This window comes from Notothenia rossii (genome assembly GCF_949606895.1).
Source record: "Notothenia rossii genome assembly, chromosome: 6".
In the NCBI taxonomy this organism is placed as follows: domain Eukaryota; kingdom Metazoa; phylum Chordata; class Actinopteri; order Perciformes; family Nototheniidae; genus Notothenia; species Notothenia rossii.
In genome coordinates, this window is record NC_136909.1 from 71,952,929 (window position 1) to 71,969,012 (window position 16,084).

Here is a 16,084-nt window from a genome sequence, read left to right on the forward strand (position 1 = left end):
TGTTATCACTTCTGAAAAAGCAATTAGAGACAACCGTCATGGAATATTGAGTAGGAATTGAAAACCCTCCAAAATGGCGAGACTAATTAAGCTATTAAATATGATTACTGTGAAAGTAGTACTAACAACATAATCTTCCAATAAAACCACCTGCCAGTGACAAACACTGATACCTTTGATTGTATATTGTTCCGCAGCATTATTTATTGTCCTTGTTTTTATGATTTAGAGAGAAGAAATTCTAGCCGTCCTGGAAGTAAGGCTGGAAGCAGAGGGAGCAGTCGCAGAGGAAGTGACGCCTCTGACTTTGACATCTCAGACATCCAGTCTGTGTGCTCGGACGCGTCTGAGACTGTCGGTGACTCGACCCGAGGGACGCCTCGCTCTGCGTCCCATCAAAAAGGAGGGAAACCATCCAAGATCCCCACTCCTCAGAGAAGAACCACTCCCACGAGCAAACTGGCTAAGGGATCCAAGCGATAGTCAGTGGCCTTCAACCCAAACAACCCAGGAGCTAGTTGCACCCTAAACACGTAACGGACACTGGAGATAACTTAAAAGACTGCAAATGTGTTGAGTGTTATTTAAATTGCTGCGAAGATGTAAAATATTCTGTTGAGAGGTAATATGGTTTAATATGATGTGAGAATGGAATGTTAATGGCCTTGTGAATTTGTTTTTTAATGTATTTTATTTTTTGTGAAATATGTGAAATTGTTTTTATTGTATTTTTTATTTTATTAATGCAAAAACCTGTAGAGGTTTGATGAACACTAGAATATCTGGTATTGACTACGTTATACGGTTAGTTAACATTTCTAAACACACTAATGAAGGGCAACATGAGAGTTACTGAATGTACTGTAATTTATGTTTGCTGATGTTTGGAGTAGAAGGTGCATTATGGTACCATTTCAGGCACTGCAATTATTATTAAGTGCTATGATAAACTGCCAACATGCATTTAAAGGGCAATGCAATATATTACATAAACCCCAGTAAGCACTGCAGAAACCTTTGAAACAACACTATGTAAGGCAAGTAGCAGAAACCTCATAATCATGAAGCTTTTAAGTCCTGTTTGTTTGTGAGCAGCTGCAATCCCTGTTTAGTTCGACCACTTCACAGCGGCATGTGCGCTGACCTTGAAGAGGTGCCACTCCATGTAGACATTCTCTTGTGCATCCATGTCTATGTATGGTATATTTCGGTAGAGCTGAAATTGTCACTGTATCATTACTTTGTAATAAACCTGCTTGCAGAACGTCACCAGAGGCTGGTGTGGACCGAAGAATTCTCTCTGCTTCGCCTGTTTTAACTCATTGTGTTAGCAATGCAAGAATGTTCATACAGACAGTCATGGTTCCCAAAGAATGAATCCTACTGTTTGGCACTGGTCCTGACACACATTACATTACATGTTTTACATTACATGTCACTTGTTAGACACTTTTATCCAAAGCGACTTACATACATTCAATACTGTGGGCAATCCCCACAGGAACAATTTGGGGTGAAGTGTCTTGTCCAAGGACACAGCGGAATGTTTGACTGCAGCGGGATTTGAACCAGTGCCCCCATGATCAGAAGATCAGCGCACTACCCACTGAGCCACAATCTCCCACACAAACATCTTAACCATCAGATGGCGTTCCTTTGTACAGACATTGTTTGCCATCGAGGAGGAAACCTACCCAATGCTAATTGTAACCCGTCTTTTTCTATAGCGCCATCATCAGGTCTAAATTTGAACATACAGCAAACTAACTGATATATATTACTTGGAATATCAACAAGTCAGATCAAAATGTTATTTTTCTTCAATACTGGTTTATGACCTCAAAAAAACAAAGTTCAGCCTCAGCGGTAGGCCTAGGCCTACTTGGTTTGAATGCTGATAAGTGACACATCTATGATGAATAAGATGATAAATATTAACATATAATTTGCAACAACATGTTGCTATTGTAACTGAGCATGTTAGCATACTAACGTTAGCATTTAGCTTTTAGTCTCACAGAGCTGCTAGCATGGCTGAAAACTCTCGTATCTCGCTTAGCTCTTGTCCCTTTCTTCCATGCTGCTAAATGAAAACACTTGAATACAACATGGTGCTTCAAGTATAAGAACATGGGAAGCTTTTAGACTTCTTGTTGCCATATAGTGAAACAGTTATCTCCTGTTTATTTGTTTTATACAGTTGTCATTTCCCACAGTCTCCCTACAGCCTGGTTGCTAGCATCAGTGTGGAGGTTTACATCGAGGGTGTGGTCTGCTCAGGGTGGAATGTTTGCAGATCATCTTGTGTTTGGCTGTGACATACTACATCTTTCTCTCATTGAGACTATGACGGTAAAACACTGTCTTTTCAATGAACATACACTAAAACTGTGAGACTGTTTTAAAAGCAATTGTAGACTTATTTCACAAATGTCCCCACAAAGGAGTAATTTATGTTAGACACAAAACCTCATAGTAAGAAACCCCAAACTTAATTTTTTTAGAGTTGCATTGAATTGTTGAAGCAACATACTGCAATTTGCATACAACATACTGCAAGTTTCAAAAGCTACACTAAGGCTCTTGTATGATCAGCTGCCTGCATTACTTTAATGTGAGTGATGACTGTTTCCCGGACCTGCAGTGACAGTAGTTGTAACTGGCCTATGAGAAGAGACAGATCCCCTGGGGACCAAAGGTGCAGTGGAGCTCAGGGGTCAGGCTCCTCAGCTTTTTCTCTGAATGGTCCTCCTGTTCAACCACAGACAGGGCCGGGATGGATCTTTAGAGCGGGATACATCCTCACACCAGAAGCTGGAATAGACCCATCTGCAAGAGCCCTGGGACATTTTTTTCCAGGAATATGTGAGTAATTCATCCTTCTCTTAAACTGTTCTTTATTTGTTTTTTTTTCAAATCGTTTTTGATGTTAATTAGGGTTTCATATAATGTTAAGTTAGAAATCTTAAGAATATCTATATAGTATTATCCAGATGTCTGTTATCTGGCAATAATGTTTTTCTCTAATGTGGTGAAACTAAAGAATGTTATTCAGTAGAACTTATATTTTTTAAAGTTTTTTTAAGTTTTTTAATTAAATGACCATAAAACCTAAGCTGTCAAAGACATTTTAAACAAATATTTAAGATGACGAAAAGGACAAATAAAACAGTTTTGATGTGATAGGGGGTTTGGTAGAGACATTTAAGTTTTATTTTATTTACTATTTCTTAATATTTAACATGTATGCCTTGAAATATAAAGGTTAAAAAGTTTGAATTCCTGTCTTGTATTTAACAGCCTATTTTCATTTGGTAATTGATTCATTTTATTGCTGTACTGCAGGCACTTATAGCCCCTGACTTTATAAAAGACAGAATGCCAGCCTACAAAGGAATGCTGGTGTTTGCAGCACTCTCTGCCTTCTTGGGACTGACCCAATGTCAAAAGCTCCCAAGTAAGTTTTATATATTCTTCTTTCCTATTTGATATTTCCAACAAAATAACACAAACACTGGCTCATCACTCACATAATATGCTAGTTTCATATGGAAACATTTGTTATAATGGATATGCTGTTTCATTTTTCCTGTCGTAGAGATTTACAATCTCAGACATGTATAATTTATGTTACAACATGTATCATAAAAACACATGAATCTCATAAATCACATACATTTTCTGTTGAGAGACTTTAGTTTTCAAGATTTAACACTGTATGTACCATGACCAGCAGATGTCAGTGTTTGTCAGTTCATGGTCCATTGTTTGCCTTCACTGCAATCGGCCCAGTATTGTATTTCCTTATGTGACACACTGAGGGTCATCCTGGGTTAAGCTGTGTACATGAACCTTTGAAGCTCACTGTCTCATCTGAGTCTCACTTTCACCATAAATAAATTAGTAAACACAGGCTCTTTGTTTTACCTGAGGGGTCATACCCTGAGATAGAACACTCAGAAATAGTATAAGCCGCACTAAGCAATAATAATAGTAGTTATTCCTTTTTAATGTAATCTGTTATCAATTTTAAGTGGACTTTGATAGGTTTTGATGGTCTAATGAATGAAATGCATTAGAATTACACAGTTTTAGAACAAAACGTGACACCTAAACTTTATAATTCGTCTCTCAAATACTCACACTAGAATACCTTGACAAGTCTGCCCATTTTAGGTACGGATTCCTTTTGTACATGCTCTAAAGGAGCAGGTATCCGTTTTTCTTTCTAGAGTTAGTTTCTTCATGAGCCATGACATTTGTAATCAGATCACTTTACCTAATAGTTTTGACTTCACAGGAAACATCCCAGCTTTGGTGATCTCATTCAAACTGCAGCACTAAGTGTTTAGAATTCAGTAGCCAAACCCACACATGTAAGAAATAAACAGCTGTTAATGGGTTTCATAAATGACCTCATTGGGGCTGTGAAGAGATGGCATTATTAATGACATTGAGTAATGCAACTATTGAAACAATCCGGGATATCAGCACTGACGTATATTTAGGAAGCAGTCCAGCACCTTTGATGCTGAATCCCTTTGATGTCAAACTAAGCCTGCTGTTTGTGCTGTGAGGTTTTGATCTGCTGGAGGAGTTTCGTGTTCCCGAGTCGAGTGGAGTGAAGATAGTAGACGGATCTCAACCTGAGGCTACGGCCTACCGTGTCAACCCTGCCATCCACCTACGGAGGACTATAAGGTACAATCCCCCACAGCCTGAGCACAGTTCATTTCAATTAATCTGGAAAATGCAAAGTCACTTAACACAGGGGCTCGAAATTACAACTATGTTGGTCATTATAATTATAGTATTTCTAGCATTCTATTAAATAAATGAACATACTCCTTTTCTTCTTATACAATGTAGACACTTGAAACTTAATATGGACACCCGGATGCATCTATTGTATGCACTGACAATAAAGCTGATAAAAACGTATATATATATAAATACTATGGTCAGAATATTCCTCACGTTTCTGTTGTAAAGCAGAAATAAACTATATACATTTAGACTTTCTCTGATAGTAAACCTACAGTTTCTCTTTAATCTAATTTTAGCTAAAAGCATTAGTGGTTGCCTGTAAAACATCACGTTAGCTACACATGGCACATTGGCAAGCTGACTGCCCTCACCTCAAGAGACGTTGCCACTATGCCTGCGGTCCATCATCACATAGGACCAACTAATTGATGATTTTATGTATTGCAAACTATTTTAATAATTGATTTTAATCAACTTAACTTTTGATGATCTTCTGTAGTTTAGCGTTTCAACTGGCTACAGGGATAATAGCGAGGTGATGCACTCAAGTGTGTGTCAGTATCTTGAGACATCACCGCTTTGTGCAGACGTAAAACAAAGCACAGCCAATAATGTTTCTACATGTCATGAAAATACAAACTTTTAAGCAAATGTGGAACAAAATACTATATTTGACTATGGTTCTCAGTTACTCTTTAGAGCTACATTTCAACACATTAATATCGTGTTGTGAGCTTGAATGATGAGAGTTATTTAGCTCAAAGAACTGCTGTGCCTGAGATAGCTGCTAGCATGGGTATAGACCTTCTTCTTCTCACACCCTGACAAGGAGTTCAGCATTGCCTTTAGATCCTGATGTTTTACCCTTGGGTTAATTGAACATATGCTTTACTCGAAAGAAAGAAAGAATTTCAGTTCGCTAAATAGTCCATTATTCAAAAAAAGTTACAAAGAAATGTGTCACATGCTAAAGTGGAATTTGAAATCCAAGAAGCTCTGTTTCTACTTATTCATGTTCTTATTAAATAAAACCCATATGTCCCTACAAAAGCCCTAAATTGGTGTTTTGCCCCTAAATGCTGCCTCTCTCTAATGGTACCCAGCTTTGTAAACCACACTCTCTTCCCACAGCGATGTGTATCCAGATGGACTTCCCTCCGACTACTCGGTCATTGCAACATTTAAGGTGACCAAGGACACGGCCAAGAAGTCCTGGGACCTGTGGCAGGTCAGCGACCCCGAGGGACGAGAGCAAGTCGGCCTGCGTTTCCAGGGAGACACGCGCTCTTTAGACTTCTTCTACACCAGCCCCCATGGGAGCCAGATGCTGAGGACGTTCAGTGGTGTGGAGAAGATTTTTGATGGTGAGTGGCACAAGTTGGCGCTGAGTGTGAAGGGCAGTCGGGTGAAGCTACTGATGGACTGCAAAGAGGTCAGCGTGGAGTCCATCGATGAGCCAAGGCCAGTAATCCATCAAGGATACACTTCCATCGTGAAGCGCGCAGCAGGAGATCGCTCTGTCTCTGTACGTTCACGGTTTGGATTTATATATACATCTAAAGTAATATTTCAAAAACTTAACAACTTACCATATGATCCCTGTCTTTTTCCAGGTGGATCTCCAGCAAATGGAGGTGTCATGTGACCCAGAGAAGGCTTATTCAGAAGGCTGCTGCGAGCTCTCCAGTGTGGTAGGTCTACTCTCATTCGACATGGTTTCCTTCAGTCAGTTGGAGAAGTCTTTGTGGTTTGAATACAGTTTTCTCGCCTTTCCGTCCATGGCAGTGTGGGGGTTACGCAGAGATCGGCCTAACAGCTGGAAGAGCGTCTTGCAAATGTATGCACGGACAACCCGGCATCCAGGGATCTCCAGGGCCAAAGGTTAATGTGCCTTTACAGTGAGATTTACTGATAGGACAAGTTCAATCTTTGTTGACATATTTTTTGTATTCTTTTACAGGGTCACATAGGTCTTCTAGGAAAAGCCGGAGACCAAGGAAGACAAGGAAACTGGGTAAATACATTTACAATATGTCTCTCAGTGGATCAAATATCCACCCCGGTGTAACACTGGATAAATGATGTTTACTCAGTAGAATCTTTAGCACCCACTTCCTTTTGCTGTACAATGAAGAGTTAAAATAAATTGTGGGAGGGTGACATTGTAAAACTTTATTCTTGAGACAGCAGCGAATCTGTGGAAAATGGCAATGGAACTGAGACAGGACAGGATGGAAACAGATCTGGAAGCAGAAGCGCTTAGCGATAGTAAACATAGAAGCTCTCATAGTTTTAAAACTAATGTCTGCTTTGCAGAAGGTTCAGGAGGAAGCCAATATAAACACTAACCAATACGGATGTAACAATACATTTGTTTTTGCCGTTCTGAAATAGCTATTTGCATCTTAAAACACAGGCCCTGGCTGTTTAGTATATAGGATTTAACTCAAACTGGCTTGAGATCACAGGATTTCTAATGGTTTTGCTTTTCCATTTGAAAAGAAAAACACAGCCAAATGTAATGAATCCCACACACAGTAAAACCAAGCAGTTGAGCAATAACCCAACCCTCCAAGTGTTGGTAATGAGCACCATCAGTAGGCTTTACTGTTGGGTGAAATTTGTCTGGATAAGGCAAATTAATTCCCCACAGGAAGACCAAATTGTGAAAGGGAAGAGATGTTTAAGAAAATGATAATGAGGATGGTTTTCTCCTGCAGTTACACATGCATCGATGAATGAACAAATACACTCACATTTGTAAACTTCAGGGAGCTGCAGACGTGATTATTTCCACTTAAGATTTATGACTTGTTAATCTCTTTCATGCTTAGCGGTCAGTGTTGTGTTGAAACAGATCTGAGAGTCTTTTTAACAGTATAGAGAACATGTGTTTAAAGAAGGTGGATTATTTTTTATATGTGTGTGATCGTTTGGCATTTAACATGTCCGTTGCACTCAAAGAAATCCCCCATGCTGCCTGAGCACATGCACGCCTCCAGACCCACGCACATTCAAAGCACATTTCCAGAGCTCTGTACATGCTAGGCTACACATTCGTGTCCTGAGTTGCAGCTGTAGCTCATCTGGGAGTAAACATCTGTCTTCTGTAACTCGTTAGAGTTTTGACCTCCTGCCAGCTTGTGAATCACAGAGCCCCAACATGTTTATCTCCTCCCCTGCTGGCATTCAAGGAGGGCATTTCCTGGCACGGATTTCAAAAACTGTCCATCTTAGGTGTTGGGTGGTCCTTTGCTTGTCCGAGCTATAACGCCTTCGAAACGTTGTAAAGTTCACGGTCATGCCTCTCGCCTTACTGTCGGCCATGCCTGAGGTTACCCTTTGCCCAGCTGACTGGGCTGGTGAGGTGGGCAAATAAACTGACAACGCAAAGGCATCCTGGAGCTTTTTTGATCTGTTTGTTGACTCAGTGAAATACAGCCAAATGGAAAACACGTTTCCTTCTACTACTAAGGAAGTCAGCATCTGTCTAAACCATTCTGGTCCATTTTGTTGTATTTATGACTCATGTTTCCTAGATCCTGCTGAACATGCTTTTGTGTATTGCCATATATTCACTTCCTTACTACAGTTCACGTGATAGGAATAGTTTTTTAAGAGGTATCATTGTTTTTTTCACAAAGTAAGATGATTGATACAACTCTATGCTACAGCCAGGAGATAGTAAGCGTAGCAGAGATAGACAGCTAGCTAGCCATGTTAACTCTGGTTTGGTACAAATCAAACAAACACAACATGTAAATAAAGGTCCGGAGTGTAGGATGTAGGTGGATTTATTGAAATAAATAGAATAAATAAAATCATGATAAATCATGTTGTCATCAGTATCTTATGTTCTGAAACTAAGAATCCTTGCGGTTTTGTCAGCTTAGAATGAGCCCTTGATATCAACATAGGATCTGGAGTTGACCGTGTTGCTCTGAGCTTAATGTCGCCTGGCTGTAGCTAAATAATTCAATTAATACTTTGAGGAATTAGTTTTTTTGAATATTGATAACCCTCTCATAACTGTCTGTAAATATAAAACTACAGACAAAAGCTGGTCTGCTTAGGTTAGTAGAAATACCGGAAACAAGGGAAAGGCCCCTGTCCAAAGCCAGAAACAAGACAATGGCTTTAAAGCATACAAATGAACACTTTTATAACTCCCTTTGTTTATTGTGGTTTTGTTTTACAGGCATTACTGTTTCTTGCCCAGGCACAATGACTTCCTGCAGTCTTGTCACCTTTAAATATTTGTTTTAATGTTAGACGTCTGGCGTGTTGCATGTTGATTTGTGAGCTTTAGGTGCTGGTAGGCAGATTTAGTTTACTTTTAACTGAACCAGATAAACCATTCCCCCTGCTTCCAGTCTTCATGCTAAAGTATACAAGCATCACACATGAAAGCTTTGCTCAATTTGGTCACTGTCTGTCTAGCCACAATGTCTGCATACAGATCAAAGCTAATTTCCGAGAGTTTAACTGTCATGTCTAAACTGTTTTTCTGTCTGATGAGTCCAAAGTTGAATCTCCCACAAGTCATTATTGCCTTTCTCTCTTGAAACAGCCGCCAAAATGTGTATTTTATGCTGTATTTTCTCAGGCTTTATATTGACTCAAACTTGTTTTGCAGGGGATCCGGGGGAACACTGGAGATTATGGTAACATTGGCGACACAGGCCTAAAGGTGAGATCTGACTTTAATATCCCCCTATCAGGGTTACACTTTGGTTTGGCTTGGCTTGTTATAAAACGCTTTAATGAAACCTCACACGTTTCCTCAGGGTGAAGAAGGAATCAAAGGGGAAAATGGAATGAGAGGACTCTGGGGCCAAGTGGTAATTTATCACACTGAGGTTTATTATGTTATTAACTCCTCAAATGATACAAATGGTGTATTAATGACATGTTGTGTTTACAGGGAGACAGAGGACCTAAAGGGCTGACAGGATTACAAGGGGCAGGGGGTTTCAAGGTAAACTCCTGGCTGGGTTTAAGCTTGAATTAAATGTCTAATTAGGCAGCTAATGAGGTTACAGACTTTTTATTAGATTTATTTGCAGTTTGCTGTCCAATGTTACAACTTTGTAGACAACTGTTAATGTCATTATTGTGACTAATTAAAGGGAGTGCGTGGACCACCTGGAGGTCTCGGAGAGACTGGAAAACTGGGAGAAGTTGTGAGTTAACCCTTCATACACAGTGGTAAGCCCTATTATAATTGAATTATTTTATCTCTAACACTTTGGCCTCCTTAAAGGGTGCTAAAGGCGGGATAGGATATGAAGGCATTCCCGGGTTTCAAGGAGTAAAGGTATTTTTATTTCCTTCCTTTCACTTTCTTGTTTTTAATCTAAACATTGTGATTTAATCCCAATATGTATTTATTTTTCAGGGAGAAAGAGGGAAGACTGGTGTGTTAGGCCGTGCTGGACCCAGAGGAAAGCAGGTGGGTTGTTGTGTGGGATCCCCTGTCCCAAAGTCCATAATGAGCTCTTCATTCTTGTCCACTACCTTCAAAACTCCCATGTGAAGCACTGAGAGCCAGAAAATCTGTTTTAATGTGGTTTAACTCTGGAATCAAACTCTGTTTTTGGCTTATGTGCCGTCTCCATAAACAACATTAGTACATGTGGTAGGATTTTGGCTGAGAACATGAAATGTATCAACATAAACTGGTGATTCACTGAATAAAGAGACTCAAACACAATGCTAACCTACTCTATTGTATATGAAAGAAGGCTCCATGGTTCACCGTGTTTATAGCTGACAGAAATGCGTTGCATATATTATAATGTATTACTTATGCTGATGGTTTGACAGGGCATTCTGGGAGATCCTGGAGAGAGGGGAACTGCTGGACAGAAGGGGAAGCCTGTATGTATTACATTAAACAAAGACAATGTGTCCATTTACAGCAGTACGGTTTTTGTTTTGAAATGTAATGGATGTTTTTTGTCTGAAAACTAGGGGGTCACTGGTCCTGGGGGCAGAGCTGGCACCCTCGGACCAAAGGTGATTTACTGCTGACACACCTGAGAGCTCAACTACCCTCCATAAATCATGTGTCTGTTCTATAATAATCGGATTGTTTCACTAGGGCATTCTTGGAGACCCAGGCTTGCCAGGCAGAGAGGGTGATTTAGGAATAGAGGTATTATATTCTCCTAAAAATGATGTCTTGATGATAAAGTTAATTGGAAGTGGTCTCGTGGTAATGTCATTCATCCCTGACAGGCTTACCAAGGACCACAAGGTCAGAGTGGAAAAGTTGGGCGCATTGGAACAAAGGTAACTCGACAATCTTGTTTGATGTCTGAAGATATGTTAAATTGTGTTTTTTTTGGGCATGTTCATTCATTTGTGATTTTTACAGGGAGAGAGAGGTGCCCTTGGGCCTGCAGGAGAAATGGGTCCCCAAGGCCGAACTGTAAGTCGTTTTTTCAGAAGATAAACACATAATACATTTTCTTATACGTAAAGTAGTTTACCATTCTAAAGGAAAACACCAAAGACTAAAGCAGTCCCTTAGGTCGGTTTAATGAATGTTTTATTCTCGAGGGCCCAAGAGGTTACAAGGGTTCTGCAGGGAAGCCAGGAAGACCCGGATTTATCGGCCCACCGGGACCTGTTGTAAGTGCTCCACAAGAATTTTCTGAAATCTCCCAAACAGTAGTTCATTTTCCTCCATGCCATTAAACCATGTTGTCTCGTTGCAGGGACACATTGGTGTGTCTGGAAAACAAGGATCCAAGGTAAATACATCTTCATCCATCAGCCATTACAGATACAAAAAATTACGCTAACAACACCATCTAATGCCTATCTGTAGATGTTTTAAACTGGAGTATTCTGATTTAAATTGAATAATTTCTGATTTAAAGCGTTACTGTGTGGATTTAAAAGATGCTATATTTGACCAAGTATTAACTATCCATCTGGTCATGCAGCGAACACCTGTGAAGTTCTGATACATCAAATATTCGGAAGCTTTTTCTTATTTTTTATTTGCTTTGTTCAGGGTAACACGGGAATCCAGGGAATCCAAGGAGTAAAAGGTGCACAGGTACGGACTCAAATGTTTCATCCTCTCTCATCATCCTCACATTTTTTGGCAACCATTAAAATGAACATAAATGTTTCTTCTTCTTTGTTAGGCGGAGAAAGGAGTTAAGGGCCCAAAAGGAAAGGTGAGCTGTGATTCCATTGTCAAGCTTCTTTGAGAAATATAATGTTTCTGTTTGCAAACTGAAAAGTCTAAAAACTATTAACTACTTAGTCTATCAACTCTGTTATTTACCTTGTTTTATTTGTGGCATTTTTTCAAAGTTTGGATCAATGCTCTTCAGTTCAGTTTCTGTTCACAAAAAGTTCAAAGACAAGTACAATCATAAGACATAATGTATATGAGAAAGGAAACTCTGATAAGCTACCTAGATATTAGGGTCCCAGACAGATATATGTAATATATGTTAGCGCACACATTGTTTTGATTTGAATGTACAAAATGGCAAAGAATAACCAAAACCCTAAAAATATGTATTTATGTGTATAACCATTAGTTTAAAATTGTCCCAAAACATGAATTCCATCAGTTGAAACCTTTGTTAAATAGCGCAGATAAAAAAACAATCGAGACATATGTCAAATAACAGTACAACTCAATGGATTTTTTCAAACTAGTTTAAAAGTCAGAGGTTTGCTGAACTCATTTGTCATTGTCATGCTGACGGATGCACTGCCTATAGGTTGGAGACAGGGGGGGGCCGGGTCTTCAGGGGGGACGGGGGAAGCGCGGCCCCGCCGGCCCATCTGGACGTGCAGGTCCTGTCGGAGTCAAGGGGGTTCGAGGTGAAGGAGGACTTGATGGCTTCCAGGGTCCCCGGGGTCCACCCGTAAGTAAACTACAAGCTTCTGAATCTGATTTTTTGTTCCTGATACCACACACATTACAGAGCTATAGTATTGTAGTACTACTCTTGAGCCTGTACTATATTAGGCAATCCATGTATCTTTAAATGATGGCACAGAAACAGCAGCAGTTACACAGACTGGCACACAAAACAGTATTTTGTGTCAAAAACACATTTAAGAGTTTCACATTAGCCTGTAGTAATAAGTGAATCGCAGCATGGGTTTCATTAAGTGTGGCTATAAATCCATAATGAGCCTAAGGAAATATTATAGGCTTCATTTCTTCATTGCATTTCCTCTGTGAGGCAGTCACTGCTTCAGCATGCCTGTCCCGTAATATTCCTCATCTTACATGTCCTCCAGTTGGGTCCCTTCCAGTGATCATTATGATTCTTCACACAGGGCCCGACCCTCTCAGCTCAACACGTCATCGAGGTTTGTAAGAAAGTGGTCCTGGTGCAGATGTCCACCTTTGCTAACTCAGTGAAGAGGACGTGTGCTGCGGTTTGTCCTCTGTATGGGGACGTCCCCATGGGTGCCCCTGGTCCCACAGGACAGGAAGGACCCCCTGGACCTAATGTGAGTTTTACAATTGTTCATAAATTGACACAAAGTCATTGCTGTTAGTGTTTCTCCCTCATTACGCCGGAGCCCAGTACATTCTCTGTACATTGTTTGGTTTTGTTCTACCCTGGCTGAATAAAATGCACATTGCAAGGGTCTGGACTGGACTTCGAAGCTGAAGTATTTGGCAAAAACGATTTTCCACGTCTCCATGAGGACAAATAAGGAGTCACAGACTAGACACTTGGTCTGTGTTGAATGGTTTTTGGAGAGTATCAAGGCTGTCGTTGGATTGGAAGGCCTTTTCCACATTATAATAGTGTTGAACCGATTCATGTTCCACAACTTCTTAAATCAAAATGCCTCTCAGGCTGATAAATGTTCTTGAGGCCGTGACTTTGAATATTTCGCTTTATTACATTATGGCCTGTAAGCCTCATGTTGTGGCGTTTAATGCCAAACAAGGAACAGTGATCTATCACTACTGTACAAGGTTTTCCCAACAAAGTGTTATTCAATCATTCAAATAGATCTCTTGATGTTTTAGCTGGTTAGAGGTAGCGGAACCTTGATTCAGGAAAACATTGCAAGGTTTTCACTGAAAACACATAAAAGGATTAATGGGGTATTTTCCTATTTATGACGTTGTCAGGGTGACCCTGGTAATGACGGTGTTGACGGAGAACTGGGTCTGCCGGGATTCTACGGAGAGGCCGGGGATCTTGGCCGAAAAGGAGAAACAGGTGTGAAAATTGTTTTCAAACATTATTTAGGAATATGTTGAACACCAAAGCTATAATTCACCAGTGTTAGCAAGATCTAGCAGAAGAAAAATAATTAATATCCTTTACGCCAACAATAATTGATTCTTTGGACCACTAAGAGGCAAGACAACAAGCTGTAACATAAAACATATCATCTTATTCGTCGAGCAACTGTTGTGTATTTCACATCATGCAGACAGTTACTGAAATTACTATTTATTTGGAGTTGTTTTTTTGGCAACCTGATAAGTGTTTTTCAACTTTTTCAACTTTAACTATTTACTATTAAGCAAATTCAACTCTATGTCCACCAGCCAGTTGCAGTGAAGCAAACGAGTGACTTAAAAGCTGCAGAGAATAATTATCGGTGGGTTTGTCTTTATGAAGTCTATTGATCTATTGTTAATACATTTATATATGTACAAATTCGTATTTTGTCCCATCACTTATTGAGTGATGCAGGTTACAGTAAGTAAAAGTCCGGCATTTGTAAATACATGTAGTGTAGCAATAACAAAGTTCAATATTTCCCTCTGAAATGCAGTAAAGTAAAGTGCTTGTCAAGGACATTTAATTCAAGGCCTTTTTAAAATTGCATGTTAGTACAGTGATGACTAAATGTGCTTGTTTTTACTTTTTCCACCACTGGAAAAAACTTGCTACCTTTCATCATGGACCGCACTGTGCCAATTAAATAGTGTAAAACTAGTCTCGACTAACCTGCACATGCTCAGCTCTAATTCAGAGTTAGAGGCCTGAGCATGATGTCACACTCGTACCACATTCACTTGCCAATTCGATGTAATCAAAGAATATTTACAAGGTGTTTGAATGTTTATTCAACAATGATCTCAGTAACACATAAGGTCTTTAATCAACATGTATGCTGTGTATTTGAGTGGCGCTCCGTCCTACAAGAATGGCATTTCGACCCGTCTGCTGTCTAGACCAATGTGTGTGCGTGATTGTGTGTGTGTGTGTCTGGCTTGCAGGTGGCAAAGGAGAGCAAGGTGATAAAGGACCCAAGGGTTACGGCCTGCCCGGATACTTTGGAGACCAGGGACCAAAGGGTAAATTACTCTTCCAGTACTTAATAATGTTCGGTTAAGATGAGAATTTAATAGATGTTCACATCTGGGCCTGTGCCTAGTTTTACAAACTATATTCAGCTGAGTCAGTGCTTTGAATCCCAGGAAAGGGTAGAGGAGATATGTTACTGTAAGAGAGGTGTGATATTTGCCAAAAAAGAAAAAGAATATCTGTGGAAATGCTCTCTTGCCTGTGAAATAGTCTTAGTCAGCTAAGTGAGTAGACAGCGATGCCTTGAAGACTAAACAGCAATTTCTCCTCGAATACAGGTCAGCGTGGACGTACCGGCAGAGCCTTTAACGGGCAGCCAGGACAGCAGGGGGAGAGGGGCCACGGGGGCCGGCCGGGCCTCAGGGGCCACGCAGGTCTCAGAGGCGCTCCAGGAGCTTGTCTCACCTCTGGGTGTGCTGCTGAGTCTAACTCCAACAGAGAGACACCTCGACCTGCGGCGCGGAGGCTGAGGAATCGCCAGTAGAGAGAAAAAGATGCTATGTGGATAATGAGAACATTGATCTTATAGAAGGGAAAATGCTAGATTGTTTTTGTTAATATTTGTTCAAAACTATTGAAATGTTCATGTAAATATGAATCCCAAACTGAAACTGAACTTCTGGGAACAGTTTGATCTACAAGGTTACTACAAGGGACAACACAAGGAGAGTGGTAACAAATGATTATATTATTAAATATTTGTATAAAAAGGCCGTCTTCATTGATAGTTTTATTTAAATTTATTTCACAAGTCTGAGTTGTCTTTAAACATCTTTTCTTTATAATAAAAATCCAAAAATGAGATTGAAGTTTTTTAACCAATTGTGTGAGAGACTTATTGTGTTTATTTCCCAAGAAATGAGAGCTAGTGTAAATACTGGAGCAAAACAACAACAACACTTTGGAGGAAAGTGGAGCTCAGTGTTTATTTTCCCCATAATGTCCAATGACATTCTAATGTATTAAACAGATATTAATCGTAAAGTTAACAA

The 16,084-nt window shown here is 39.9% G+C and overlaps 2 protein-coding genes across 21 annotated transcripts in view; both read left to right on the forward strand.

The window, feature by feature from the left end:
• The window catches only part of dst (dystonin), a 105,049-nt gene extending 103,755 nt beyond the window's left edge, over window positions 1-1,294 (forward strand). For all 20 annotated transcript variants that reach the window (XM_079686945.1, XM_079686928.1, XM_079686944.1 and 17 more), the window contains one exon: window positions 230-1,294. In XM_079686945.1, the coding sequence (XP_079543071.1) occupies window positions 230-483 (254 nt within the window). In that variant the 3' untranslated portion in view covers window positions 484-1,294. The remainder of the gene's footprint in view (window positions 1-229) is intronic.
• Window positions 1,295-2,677: 1,383 nt separating this feature from the next.
• LOC307044994 (uncharacterized protein) lies at window positions 2,678-15,896 on the forward strand. Its single transcript, XM_079690451.1, has 27 exons — window positions 2,678-2,865; window positions 3,346-3,457; window positions 4,578-4,701; window positions 5,899-6,292; window positions 6,381-6,458; window positions 6,553-6,648; window positions 6,728-6,781; window positions 9,404-9,457; window positions 9,555-9,608; window positions 9,692-9,745; window positions 9,897-9,950; window positions 10,031-10,084; window positions 10,166-10,219; window positions 10,594-10,647; window positions 10,741-10,785; window positions 10,871-10,924; window positions 11,008-11,061; window positions 11,147-11,200; window positions 11,332-11,403; window positions 11,490-11,525; window positions 11,792-11,836; window positions 11,928-11,960; window positions 12,519-12,665; window positions 13,087-13,263; window positions 13,901-13,991; window positions 15,005-15,082; window positions 15,371-15,896. Exons 2-27 carry the CDS (start codon window positions 3,379-3,381, stop codon window positions 15,574-15,576), a joined length of 2,295 nt encoding a protein of 764 aa, XP_079546577.1. The 5' UTR covers window positions 2,678-2,865; window positions 3,346-3,378; the 3' UTR covers window positions 15,577-15,896.
• The last annotated feature ends 188 nt before the right edge of the window (window positions 15,897-16,084 follow it).